At 42.4% G+C, this 14,756-nt stretch overlaps 1 protein-coding gene across 1 annotated transcript in view; it reads left to right on the forward strand.

The window, feature by feature from the left end:
- Window positions 1-14,392, forward strand: part of LOC143523616 (E3 ubiquitin/ISG15 ligase TRIM25-like) — a 30,531-nt gene extending 16,139 nt beyond the window's left edge. Inside the window, exons 2-3 of the mRNA XM_077018174.1 lie at window positions 13,871-13,966; window positions 14,138-14,392. Of these exons, the coding sequence (XP_076874289.1) occupies window positions 13,871-13,966; window positions 14,138-14,392 (351 nt within the window). The remainder of the gene's footprint in view (window positions 1-13,870; window positions 13,967-14,137) is intronic.
- Window positions 14,393-14,756: the final 364 nt, after the last annotated feature.

Here is a 14,756-nt window from a genome sequence, read left to right on the forward strand (position 1 = left end):
TGTTCAGGATGGGATTCTGAATGGGCTTGTGCATTTTGGTCAGAATTGGATAAAATATGAAAGAGCTTTAAGAATATGAATATTATATGTATCGATGCTGTCCATTAAAAAAATATTTAGCAGGTATAAGTGTCCTCAAATCCAAAATCTTTGGATTGTTTTTTGATTTCACAATCTGTAGAGTATTATAAGACTTTGTTTGACATGATAGTATGAAAATCCTAGGAGCAGTATGAAAAGTGATGATTTCAAACTATTATTAACTGTAAATAAACTGTGCATTTTTTAATAGGACATGTAATGGGAAAGTTGTTCGCACTACTGCAAGGAATCAAAAGAGTCCAATTGCATGTTCCCAAGTGGAATTATGTAGGGGATATACTTGCTTTTTTTGCAATAGCGCCCCCCAGTGGCCAATCGACACCCGGCTGGATTATGTCATGGGGGGCGTGCACTTGTCCACACCCAAGAGGTTTCGTGCAGATCGACCAATGGTAAGCCTGTCAAACGCGTGCCGATCACTGATTGGCCGATTACGTCAGCCATTTTGGAAGTATGGCATGTCTGCTTTAGGACCTGGTTTCCAGAGGCCCATAGATGATGTCTGTCAAGTTTCATGTGGATCGGCCAATCTGAGTGCATGGGGCAAATTTTTGCATGTTATAGCGCCCCCTAGCAGGTGAGGTATGGCAACCTCTGCGAGCTGCCCCAGACCCTCACAGGGAAGCTGTCTGTGAAGTGCCATCTCATTACATGCAAGTTTTCTTAAGTTAGAGCTCCATATGCGCAAAATTTACTATTGAATTTACGCCCCCTCATTTGATTGGCTTATACTGACTAGGTAGTGAAGAAATTAGCATTTTTGCTGGATAGATTTTAAAGTTCAGACTCTTCTGAACGTTTTGATACCACATATGTGCATGTATGTGAAAAATCCAGGGACAAGTTTGGGCCCAAAGATGTGTGCGATTTTGCACATTATGCAAATTATCTCGAAATCTAAGTGGGCGGAGCTAAAGGGTCCTTGAGGCTTTTTTGTTTGGTTTTAGCCAAGGAATCCATCAGAAGTGGAATTTCGTTTCTATGACCTACGGTGTAGGAGATATGGACCAAAACACAAAATGCTGCGCTATAGCGCCACCATCAGGCCAATGTGGGTCATTGTCTGGGTTTCCCTCATTGCACCTCTGGTGCACCTGTCTGCCAAGTTTGGTGTTTCTGGGCCTTACGGTCTAGGCTGCAGTATGCGTTTTACAGCCTGAAAAATAATAATAAATATAGCCGCAAGCGGCGATAGGCGGGTTCACACACAAATAGGCATTTTGGACTCAATAAGCAAAAGGAAGCCCAAAAGATCCTTTAGACCTAAAAGTGAAAAGAAGCTGTTTGGGTTTGGCCAGTGTGTGCTCTAAAGATGTAGAGTGTGTGATGACATCTGCATGTGTCAGAAAGGAAGACACAGAAATAGCACATCTGGCTAGGGCTGCATCTATGTGAACAATATAGGAAGGCCTGCATGTGTCCATACATGATTGGGCCTGTATATCACCAACAGAGAGAGATTGAGGGAGCCAGAGACTATGCTTTGTTAATTCACTCCTTGCACACCTTGCACGCCTAACATGACTGCCCGTGTATTCAAAGTATGAATGTAGTCTGCAAAGCCTGCCATAACATGACTGACATGACTGGCATGACTGACATAACTGATATGACTGAAATGACATCACTGGCATGATGAACAAAAGTAACATGACTGATATGACTGACATAACTGGAATGAGTGACATGACTGGCATGACTGTAATGACATGACTGATATGACTGACATGACTTATGTCTGACATGACTGGACTGACATGACTGATATGACTGGACTGACATGACTGACATGACTGGACTGACATGACTGTTATGACTGGACAGATATGCATACAAACTATACATACATTTAGGTAGAAGTGTGTGTGTGTGTGTGTGTGTGTGGTAGTGTATGTACTCAAACTATGACAACATATACTAATACATACATACATAAGTATACATAGAAACTATACATACATATAGGTATAAAGGTGTGTGTGTCTGTGTGTTTGTGTGAGAGAGAGACAAAAAAGAAGCCAAATATCAGTTTGTATGAGCATGTGTTAGTCACTGAGATATGGGTGGGTATGGCTAGGGAAGTGTCATTGTGAATGCTATAGGAAGGCCTGCTTGCGCCTGTATGTGTGTGTGCCTGGTTAATAGACACCAGAGAGATCTAGGTAGCCAGAGCAATGTTTACTTAGGGCACAGAGATGGGAGGGGGAATGTGGGTGAGAGTGTGAGAGAGACTGAGTGTGTGTGAGTTTCAGCTTGTGTGCGTGTGAGAAGGAGAAGGTGACAGAGGGACTTTACATGCATTTTTATGCATTGTAAATAATACTGCACTGTAGAGCCATACGATAACCGATTTAGATGAAACTTGACAAATTTGTTCAGGATGGGATTCTGAATGGGCTTGTGCATTTTGGTCAGAATTGGATAAAATATGAAAGAGCTTTAAGAATATGAATATTATATGTATCGATGCTGTCCATTAAAAAAATATTTAGCAGGTATAAGTGTCCTCAAATCCAAAATCTTTGGATTGTTTTTTTATTTCACACTCTGTAGAGTATTATAAGACTTTGCTTGATATGATAGTATGAAAATCCTAGGAGCAGTATGAAAAGTGATGATTTCAAACTATTATTAACTGTAAATAAACTGTGCATTTTTTAATAGGACATGTAATGGGAAAGTTGTTCGCACTACTGCAAGGAATCAAAAGAGTCCAATTGCATGTTCCCAAGTGGAATTATGTAGGGGATATGCTTGCTTTTTTTGCAATAGCGCCCCCCAGTGGCCAATCGACACCCGGCTGGATTATGTCATGGGGGGCGTGCACTTGTCCACACCCAAGAGGTTTCGTGCAGATCGACCAATGGTAAGCCTGTCAAACGCATGCCGATCACTGATTGGCCGATTACGTCAGCCATTTTAGAAGTATGGCATGTCTGCTTTAGGACCTGGTTTCCAGAGGCCCATAGATGATGTCTGTCAAGTTTCATGTGGATCGGCCAATCTGAGTGCATGGGGCAAATTTTTTCATGTTATAGCGCCCCCTAGCAGGTGAGGTATGGCAACCTCTGCGAGCTGCCCCAGACCCTCACAGGGAAGCTGTCTGTGAAGTGCCATCTCATTACATGCAAGTTTTCTTAAGTTAGAGCTCCATATGCGCAAAATTTACTATTGAATTTACACCCCCTCATTTGATTGGCTTATACTGACTAGGTAGTGAAGAAATTAGCATTTTTGTTGGATACATTTTAAAGTTCAGACTCTTCTGAACGTTTTGATACCACATATGTGCATGTATGTGAAAAATTCAGGGACTAGTTCGCGCTCAAAGATGTGTGTGATTTTGCACATTATGCAAATTAACTCGAAATCTAAGTAGGCGGAGCTTAATGGTTGTATATTAATTGTCCTATTGAATTTAGTCAAGGAATGTATAGGAACTGGAATTTTGGTTGTAGGACCTACGGTGTAGGAGATATGGACAAAAAGTCAATATGGTCTGCTATAGCGCCACCATCAGGCCAATTTGGGTCCCTGTATGGGAATCTGGTCCTTGGAGTTAACTGAACCTTTTTGCCAAGTTTGGGGTTTCTAGGCATTACGGTCTAGGCTGCACAATGCGTTTTAGGTCAAAAAATGGGACAAAGAATAAGAAAAAATATAGCCGCAAGCGGCGATTGGCGGGTTCACACACAAATAGGCATATTTTGGCCTCAATAGGCAAAAGGAAGCCCAAAAGGTCCTTTAGACCTAAAAGTGAAAAGAAGCTGTTTGGGTTTGGCCAGTGTGTGCTCTACAGATAGAGTGTGATGACATCTGCGTGTGTCAGAAAGGGAGACACAGAAATAGCACATCTGGCTAGGGCTGCATCTATGTGAACAATATAGGAAGGCCTGTATTTGTCTATACATGATTGGGCCTGTATATTACAGACAGAGAGAGATTGAGGGAACCAGAGACTATGCTTTGTTAATTCACTCCTTGCACACCTTGCACGCCTAACATGACTGCCCGTGTATTCAAAGTATGAATGTAGTCTGCAAAGCCTGGCATTACATGACTGACATGACTGGCATGACTGGCATGACTGACATAACTGATATGACTGGCATGACTGAAATGACATCACTAGGGACTAGGGAGTTTTTCCTTGCCACTGTCGCCCTTGGCTTGCTCACTGGGGGCTAGGACTCGGCACTTGTAAAGCTGCTTTGTGACAACAACTGTTGTAAAAAGCGCTATATAAATAAAATTTGATTGATTGATTGATTGATCACTGGCATGATGAACAAAAGTAATATGACTGATATGACTGACATAACTGGAATGAGTGACATGACTGGCATGACTGTAATGACATGACTGATATGACTGACATGACTGATATGACTGGACTGAAATGACTGGACTGAAATGACTGGACTGAAATGACTGACATGACTGGACTGACATGACTGTTATGACTGGACAGATATGCATACAAACTATACATACATTTAGGTAGAAGTGTGTGTGTGTGTGTGTGTGTGTGTGGTAGTGTATGTACTCAAACTATGACAACATATACTAATACATACATACATAAGTATACATAGAAACTATACATACATATAGGTATAAAGGTGTGTGTGTCTGTGTGTTTGTGTGAGAGAGAGACAAAAAAGAAGCCAAATATCAGTTTGTATGAGCATGTGTTAGTCACTGAGATATGGGTGGGTATGGCTAGGGAAGTGTCATTGTGAATGCTATAGGAAGGCCTGCTTGCGCCTGTATGTGTGTGTGCCTGGTTAATAGACACAGAGAGATCTAGGTAGCCAGAGCAATGTTTACTTAGGGCACAGAGATGGGAGGGGGAATGTGGGTGAGAGTGTGAGAGAGACTGAGAGTGTGAGTTTCAGCTTGCGTGCGTGTGAGAAGGAGAAGGTGACAGAGGGACTTTACATGCATTTTTATGCATTGTATATAATACTGCACTGTAGAGCCATACGATAACCGATTTAGATGAAACTTGACAAATTTGTTGAGGATGGGATTCTGAATGGGCTTGTGCATTTTGGTCAGAATTGGATAAAATATGAAAGAGCTTTAAGAATATGAATATTATATGTATCGATGCTGTCCATTAAAAAAATATTTAGCAGGTATAAGTGTCCTCAAATCCAAAATCTTTGGATTGTTTTTTGATTTCACACTCTGTAGAGTATTATAAGACTTTGCTTGACATGATAGTATGAAAATCCTAGGAGGAGTATGAAAAGTGATGATTTCAAACTATTATTAACTGTAAATAAACTGTGCATTTTTTAATAGGACATGTAATGGGAAAGTTGTTCGCACTACTGCAAGGAATCAAAAGAGTCCAATTGCATGTTCCCAAGTGGAATTATGTAGGGGATACACTTGCTTTTTTTGCAATAGCGCCCCCCAGTGGCCAATCGACACCCGGCTGGATTATGTCATAGGGGGCGTGCACTTGTCCACACCCAAGAGGTTTCGTGCAGATCGACCAATGGTAAGCCTGTCAAACGCGTGCCGATCACTGATTGGCCGATTACGTCAGCCATTTTGGAAGTATGGCATGTCTGCTTTAGGACCTGGTTCCCAGAGGCCCATAGATGATGTCTGCCAAGTTTCATGTGGATCGGCCAATCTGAGTGCATGGGGCAAATTTTTGCATGTTATAGCGCCCCCTAGCAGGTGAGGTATGGCAACCTCTGCAAGCTGCCCCAGACCCTCACAGGGAAGCTGTCTGTGAAGTGCCATCTCATTACATGCAAGTTTTGTTAAGTTAGAGCTCCATATGTGCAAAATTTACTATTGAATTTACGCCCCCTCATTTGATTGGCTTATACTGACTAGGTAGTGAAGAAATTAGCATTTTTGTTGGATACATTTTAAAGTTCAGACTCTTCTGAACGTTTTGATACCACATATGTGCATGTATGTGAAAAATCCAGGGACTAGTTCGCGCTCAAAGATGTGTGTGATTTTGCACATTATGCAAATTAACTCGAAATCTAAGTGGGCGGAGCTAAAGGGTCCTAGAGGCTTTTTTGTTTGGTTTGATCCAAGGAATCCATCAGAAGTGGAATTTCGTTTCTATGACCTACGGTGTAGGAGATATGGACCAAAACGCAAAATGCTGCGCTATAGCGCCACCATCAGGCCAATGTGGGTCATTGTCTGGGTTTCCCTCATTGCACCTCTGGTGCACCTGTCTGACAAGTTTGGTGTTTCTGGGCCTTACGGTCTAGGCTGCAGTATGCGTTTTACAGCCTGAAAAATAATAATAATAAGAAGAAAAACTCGAGCAATTACAATAGGGTTCCCACACTATGTGTGTGAACCCTAAATATAGCCGCAAGCGGCAATTACGGGGTCCAAGCACAGGGTATGGGCACCATCTGGCACGCCTGAGATGCGTAAGCATGTGTGTGTAATCACTGGGTAGGTATGGGTGAAGCAATGTGTATATGAAACCTATAGGTAGGCCATTGCATGTGTGTGCATGTGTAAGAAAGATGTAGGGGTAATTCAGGAAATTCTAGTATAGCGCCACCTAGTGGTGCAATTCCCGTCATACTTGAGTATGTCTTAGAGGGTGTGTAGATGAACATAATATGTGAGTTTCATGTTGATTGGCATATGATAAGCTTGTGAAAGGTGTACTGAAAGCTGATTGGTCGATAGCGGCGGCCATATTGGACATATGATGGTGCAGGTCAAGGACCTGTGTCATAGGTGCATATAGATGATGCGTACCAAGTTTGGAGTTATTTGGCCAATCGGTGTGGGCAGGAGAGTTTTTTGGTTGTTATAGCGCCACCTAGGTGTGCATGTCTGCCAAAATGTATGTACCGGTCTGGACACCCAATATGTGCATGTATGTGAAATTTGGTGTGAATACGTGAAAGCATGCCTGAGATATAGCAGAATATGTGGATTTTTGGCGAAGGAATTTTCGACGCTTGACTTGTGATGCATGTGGCCATGCCCATGTGCAGAAATGTGCACTTTGGCTACATAACAATTAAAGTTCAGACTCTTCTAAACGCCTGGATACCACATATGTGCATGTATGTGAAAAATCCAGGGACTAGTACGCGCTCAAAAATTTGTGCAAATTTGCATATTATGCAAATTAGCTCGACATGTAAGGGGCGGAGCATATGGCTTCAATGGAACTTTATTTAGATGAGCTCATGCCTGATCATATGCAGTTTACATTTTGTCTCTAGGACATACGGTGTAGGAGAAACACCTGTGTAAACTTTTTCATGCGTTTGTGTGCGCTGTAGCGCCACCTATGGGCGGATCGTGCTGGCGTGTTGCACCTGAGTAGCGGAGAGGAGTTCTACAAGTTGGCCAAAGGAGAAGTCTGTAGGTCTTACGGTTTAGGCTGCACAACGCGTTTTAAGGCAGAAAAAAAATTGGCATATGAAAAGCTTGTGAAAGGTGTACTGAAAGCTGATTGGTCGATAGCGGCGGCCATATTGGACATATGATGGTGCAGGTCAAGGACCTGTGTCATAGGTGCATATAGATGATGCGTACCAAGTTTGGAGTTATTTGGCCAATCGGTGTGGGCAGGAGAGTTTTTTGGCCGTTATAGCGCCACCTAGGTGTGCATGTCTGCCAAAATGCATGTGCAGGTCTAGACCCCCAGTAGGTACATGTGTGTGAAATTTGGTATGAATACGTGAAAGAATGCCTGAGATATAGCAGAATATGTGGATTTTTGGCGAAGGAATTTTCTACGCTTGACTTGTGATGCATGTGGCCACGCCCATGTGCAGAAATGTGCACTTTGGCTCCATAATAATTAAAGTTCAGACTCTTCTGAGCGCCTGGATATCACAAATGTGCATGTATGTGAAAAATCCAGGGACTAGTACGCGCTCAAAAATGTGTGCAAATTTGCATATTATGCAAATTAGCTCGACATGTAAGGGGCGGAGCATATGGCTTCAATGGAACTTTTTTTAGATGAGCACATGCCTGATCAGATGAAGTTTACATTTTGTCTCTAGGACATACGGTTTAGGAGAAACACCAGTTTAAACTTTTTCATGCGTTTTTGTGCGCTATAGCGCCACCTATGGTCGTATCGGGCTGGCGTGTTGCGCCTGAGTAGCGGAGAGGAGTACTACAAGTTGGCCAAAGGAGAAGTCTGTAGGTCTTACGGTTTAGGCTGCACGATGCGTTTTAAGGCAGAAAAAAAATAATAATAATAATAATAATAAAAATCGGAACAATTACAATAGGGTTCCAGCACCGGTGGTGCTTGGACCCCTAAATATAGCCGCAAGCGGCGATTGGCGGGTTCACACACAAATAGGCATATTTTGGCCTCAATAGGCAAAAGGAAGCCCAAAAGGTCCTTTAGACCTAAAAGTGAAAAGAAGCTGTTTGGGTTTGGCCAGTGTGTGCTCTACAGATAGTGTGTGATGACATCTGCGTGTGTCAGAAAGGGAGACACAGAAATAGCACATCTGGCTAGGGCTGCATCTATGTGAACAATATAGGAAGGCCTGCATGTGTCTATACATGATTGGGCCTGTATATTACAGACAGAGAGAGATTGAGGGTGCCAGAGACTATGCTTTGTTAATTCACTCCTTGCACACCTTGCACGCCTAACATGATTGCCCGTGTATTCAAAGTATGAATGTAGTCTGCAAAGCCTGCCATAACATGACTGATATGACTGGCATGACTGACATAACTGATATGACTGAAATGACATCACTGGCATGATGAACAAAAGTAACATGACTGATATGACTGACATAACTGGAATGACTGACATGACTGGCATGACTGTAATGACATGACTGATATGACTGACATGACTTATGTCTGACATGACTGGACTGACATGACTGATATGACTGGACTGACATGACTGACATGACTGGACTGACATGACTGTTATGACTGGACAGATATGCATACAAACTATACATACATTTAGGTAGAAGTGTGTGTGTGTGTGTGTGGTAGTGTATGTACTCAAACTATGACAACATATACTAATACATACATACATAAGTATACATAGAAACTATACATACATATAGGTATAAAGGTGTGTGTGTCTGTGTTTGTGTGAGAGAGAGACAAAAAAGAAGCCAAATATCAGTTTGTATGAGCATGTGTTAGTCACTAAGATATGGGTGGGTATGGCTAGGGAAGTGTCATTGTGAATGCTATAGGAAGGCCTGCTTGCGCCTGTATGTGTGTGTGCCTGGTTAATAGACACAGAGAGATCTAGGTAGCCAGAGCAATGTTTACTTAGGGCACAGAGATGGGAGGGGGAATGTGGGTGAGAGTGTGAGAGAGACTGAGTGTGTGAGTTTCAGCTTGCGTGCGTGTGAGAAGGAGAAGGTGACAGAGGGACTTTACATGCATTTTTATGCATTGTATATAATACTGCACTGTAGAGCCATACGATAACCGATTTAGATGAAACTTGACAAATTTGTTCAGGATGGGATTCTGAATGGGCTTGTGCATTTTGGTCAGAATTGGATAAAATATGAAAGAGCTTTAAGAATATGAATATTATATGTATCGATGCTGTCCATTAAAAAAATATTTAGCAGGTATAAGTGTCCTCAAATCCAAAATCTTTGGATTGTTTTTTGATTTCACACTCTGTAGAGTATTATAAGACTTTGCTTGACATGATAGTATGAAAATCCTAGGAGCAGTATGAAAAGTGATGATTTCAAACTATTATTAACTGTAAATAAACTGTGCATTTTTTAATAGGACATGTAATGGGAAAGTTGTTCGCATTACTGCAAGGAATCAAAAGAGTCCAATTGCATGTTCCCAAGTGGAATTATGTAGGGGATACACTTGCTTTTTTTGCAATAGCGCCCCCCAGTGGCCAATCGACACCCGGCTGGATTATGTCATAGGGGGTGTGCACATGTCCACACCCAAGATGTTTCGTGCAAATCGACCAATGGTAAGCCTGTCAAACGCGTGCCGATCACTGATTGGCCGATTACGTCAGCCATTTTGGAAGTATGGCATGTCTGCTTTAGGACCTGGTTCCCAGAGGCCCATAGATGATGTCTGCCAAGTTTCATGTGGATCGGCCAATCTGAGTGCATGGGGCAAATTTTTGCATGTTATAGCGCCCCCTAGCAGGTGAGGTATGGCAACCTCTGCGAGCTGCCCCAGACCCTCACAGGGAAGCTGTCTGTGAATTGCCATCTCATTACATGCAAGTTTTCTTAAGTTAGAGCTCCATATGCGCAAAATTTACTATTGAATTTACGCCCCCTCATTTGATTGGCTTATACTGACTAGGTAGTGAAGAAATTAGCATTTTTGTTGGATACATTTTAAAGTTCAGACTCTTCTGAACGTTTTGATACCACATATGTGCATGTATGTGAAAAATCCAGGGACTAGTTCGCGCTCAAAGATGTGTGCGATTTTGCACATTATGCAAATTAACTCGAAATCTAAGTGGGCGGAGCTAAAGGGTCCTAGAGGCTTTTTTGTTTGGTTTGAGCCAAGGAATCCATCAGAAGTGGAATTTCGTTTCTATGACCTACGGTGTAGGAGATATGGACCAAAACGCAAAATGCTGCGCTATAGCGCCACCATCAGGCCGATGTGGGTCATTGTCTGGGTTTCCCTCATTGCACCTCTGGTGCACCTGTCTGACAAGTTTGGTGTTTCTGGGCCTTACGGTCTAGGCTGCAGTATGCGTTTTACAGCCTGAAAAATAATAATAATAAGAAGAAAAACTCGAGCAATTACAATAGGGTTCCCACACTATGTGTGTGAACCCTAATAAGAAAAATACCAGCAATTACAATAGGGTTCCCACACTATGTGTGTGTGAACCCTAATAAGAAAAACTCGAGCAATTACAATAGGGTTCCCACACTATGTGTGTGAACCCTAAAAAACTCGAGCAATTACAATAGGGTTCCCACACTATGTGTGTGAACCCTAAAAAACAAGTTAACTAATCAACACATAGCAACCAGGCCCTCACTCGTCTGCATCTCCAGTCAGCTCTCCCTCTTATCACAGAGTTCTGCCTTTTACAAACATTAGCTCTTGGATTCAACCACTGACCGGCACGCCCGCAGGTAAGATTTAAAATGTACCAGTTCTAATGACCTTCTTCCATTTCATATTAAATCAAACATTTTATTATTTAAGCAATATTTTAATATAAATATAAAACATTTCATAATAAAACTTTCATGCTGGAATGCCCTTTTGGAACCAGAACCCTAAAAGCAGGTCCTCACCCCCGGCTCAAACATCCGAAATGGCACGCTCCACCTGCAACACAACCTCAACTACAAAACCCCACAAACCCCTGGGCTCAGGTCCTTTGACCTGCCAGAGGCTGCCAACATGCTCGGACAAACAGGTAAGTTGAACTACTTTTCAAAACACAATAAACAGTTACAAATGCATGGAATTTTTGTAATAATCTACACTATCAGTTGGCCACCCTGAATAGTGCCAGATAATCACAGTTGTTTATTTTTTTCAGCGTTCTGACAAGGTCCAACTGCAGTCCTGTGGGTTTCAATAAAAGAGTCTTTAAAACTGAGGTTGTCTCGTGGTTCATTATAATACTTTGCAACATGGAACGGACGAGAGCTCCGTTACAGGGACATTCAGCTGCAAAACAAAGCAGATGTTTACTCTGCTTGTCTTTGCTCTGGATGAGAGCTGTGATGATACAGTCCAGTTACTGATCTATATATGTGGATCTGTGGTGATACAGCCCAGTTACTGATCTATATATGTGGAGCTGTGGTGATACAGCCCAGTTACTGATCTATATATGTGGAGCTGTGATGATACAGCCCAGTTACTGATCTATATATGTGTAGAGTGGTGATACAGCCCAGTTACTGATCTATATATGTGTAGAGTGGTGATACAGCCCAGTTATTGATCTATATATGTGGAGCTGTAATTATACAGTCCAGTTACTGATCTATATATGTGGAGCTGTGGTGATACAACCCAGTTACTGATCTATATATGTGGAGCTGTGGTGATACAGCCCAGTTACTGATCTATATATGTGGATCTGTGGTGATACAGCCCAGTTACTGATCTATATATGTGGAGCTGTGGTGATACAACCCAGTTACTGATCTATATATGTGTAGAGTGCTGATACAGCCCAGGTACTGATCTATATATGTGGAGAGTGCTGATACAGCCCAGTTACTGATCTATATATGTGGAGCTGTGGTGGTACAGCCCAGTTACTGATCTTTATATGTGGGGTAAGGAAAAACTTTGAGATTATGGAAGAGCAGCAGTTGATCTGGTGAAAAACTAATTGCTAAACAGATCACAAGTTAACTAATAAATCAGACCCCCCAGAAAGTCGCGATGTTGCGATTTGCAACTTCAACGCAACTTCAAGCAAACCCCGCGAATTCAGGGCGGTGTTGCAACTTCAGCCAATCACCGCAACATTCCCGCAAATTTGACCAATCACTGATGTCGTCTTGATGTGACGTCGACAAACTCCCGCCTTACTTCCGTATATACGTTCAAGAGGAGCAGACTGAAAGCAGCATGAGCGACGAAAATAACGGCAAAAAGATCGGGAAAAGCAGTATCCCGGTACACTACATGAAGGCGGGGATAAACTGTCCAGATCAGACCCTCGAATTGATTATCTATGGCCCCTGGATGATATTTAATTACTATTAGAACCGGCCCGCAGGCCACAGCCGCCCGATGGTGTTTTGCACGCACAAACACTACATTCCCCACAATGCAACGGTAGCCCGCGAAGTCACTGCAGCGCACGCAAGCGGCGAGGGTCTGAGATAAAGTTTATAAGTTTAAACTTTAAACTGAGATAAAGTTTAAAGTCAGAGATAAAGTTTATTTATCTCTGATCCATATCTATGAGTTACTAGTTCGCTCTGGCGCCAACCACTGGCGATCGATCTCGATATAATACTTAATTTGTGTCCATTTTACAGGCCGCCCGGTAACAACTTACGTTCGCTAACCCCGCCCCCGTCAACAATTAATGTTCGCCACCCCCTCCAGGTTGAAATCTCACTTCAAGCGATCTTGAAAAGTTGGCAACCCTGAATAAATAGGTAAACAGATAATTAAAATGGACTACTAAATAGAGGAAACCATACAACATTTACTCCCTATTGCAATGTACTCACAAAAAAGCAAAAACACACCGCAACTTCCATCGCAATTTTTTTGAAAAACACCCGCAACATCAAACATTTTAGCCCGCAACAATCACAAAAAAGGCCCGCGAAATCCTGGTGGGACTGATAAATAATAGAATTCCGTCCTCCAGATTTTCAGTATATATGCATTGTGCAGAACCAAGTATATTAGTCTGGCCCTCTAAATCTGTTGCAGTTTCTCATGTGGCCCCTTGGGGAATTTGCCCACCCCTGGACTCATGGGAACTAAAGACATTTGGGGGTGGAGTCAGGCATGAAGACATCAGTAGAACAGGAGTGGACTTGACCTCTGACACCATAATCACAAATAATCCTGCCTGGGAATCTCTGCTGTACTTTTCTATTTTTCATTTGCTCAGTGCCATGATGGATTCTCCTTCTGTACCCGCCTGACTAATATCTGACTGATATCTGTCATGACATTGATTCTCACATTCACTCAAGGATGTCACGCTTGTGTCTTCATTACAGCCATCAATGTTTACCCACCTTTCATACAGATACTGAACAGCTGAGTGCCTTTTATTTCTCCATAGGCTCAGTTAAAGGAGCTACAGAGGAAACACCAGCAGATAATCCAGGAGAAGGAGGAGAAGGTCCAGGAGCTTCGGCAGGCTGTGAACACTCTGAAGGTGAGAACTGAGCAGAAAACTTCTGGAACAGATATTTCAGAGCTCAGACAGACCTCTCCTCCAGACAGCTAGTGAGGAGACCAGTGGTGTTTGACACAGCCATGAGCACAAGAAGTAATCTAGCATCACAGTAAGAGAGTGAGTGATAGTTTTCCATCTGTCTCCTAACAGTGTTCTGCACAGGCAGCAGTAGAGGACAGTGAGAGGATCTTTACTGAGTTGATCAGCACCATTGAGAAAAAGCGCTGTGAGGTGAGAGAGCAGATCAGAGATCAGGAGAAGGCTGAACTGAGTTGTGCTGAAGAACTCCTGGAGACACTGGATAAGGAGATCACTGATCTTAAAAGGAGAGACGCTGAACTGGAGCAGCTCACCCACACAGAGGATCACATACATTTCCTCCAGGTGTTTATTAGAGTCTCGTAGATAAAAGGGGCCTTTCCTCCTAAATGTTCTCATGTAACATTTTGATCAGTAAGTCATTAATAAATAAGCCCAGGATAAATGTTTTATTTGTCAATCAACAGTGATATTTTATCTAAGGAAGTTCCTGACCCATGATTACATTTATAACCTTTGATTCAATTTGTTAGTGTGTCCAGTCTGTCTGCAAATCGTCAGAGAGTGAGTACACAACCAGCATCACTGTGAATCAGTGTCCTTCCTTTGATGGAGTGAGAGAATCTCTCTCCACCCTGAAAACAGAACTTGAGAACATCTGCAAGGAGAGATCTGTACAAATTCCTTTACAAGGTGAGAGTTGTCCTGCAGTAAACAGAACTATTGCTCA

This window comes from Brachyhypopomus gauderio, chromosome 9 (genome assembly GCF_052324685.1).
Source record: "Brachyhypopomus gauderio isolate BG-103 chromosome 9, BGAUD_0.2, whole genome shotgun sequence".
NCBI classification, from domain to species: Eukaryota; Metazoa; Chordata; class Actinopteri; order Gymnotiformes; family Hypopomidae; genus Brachyhypopomus; species Brachyhypopomus gauderio.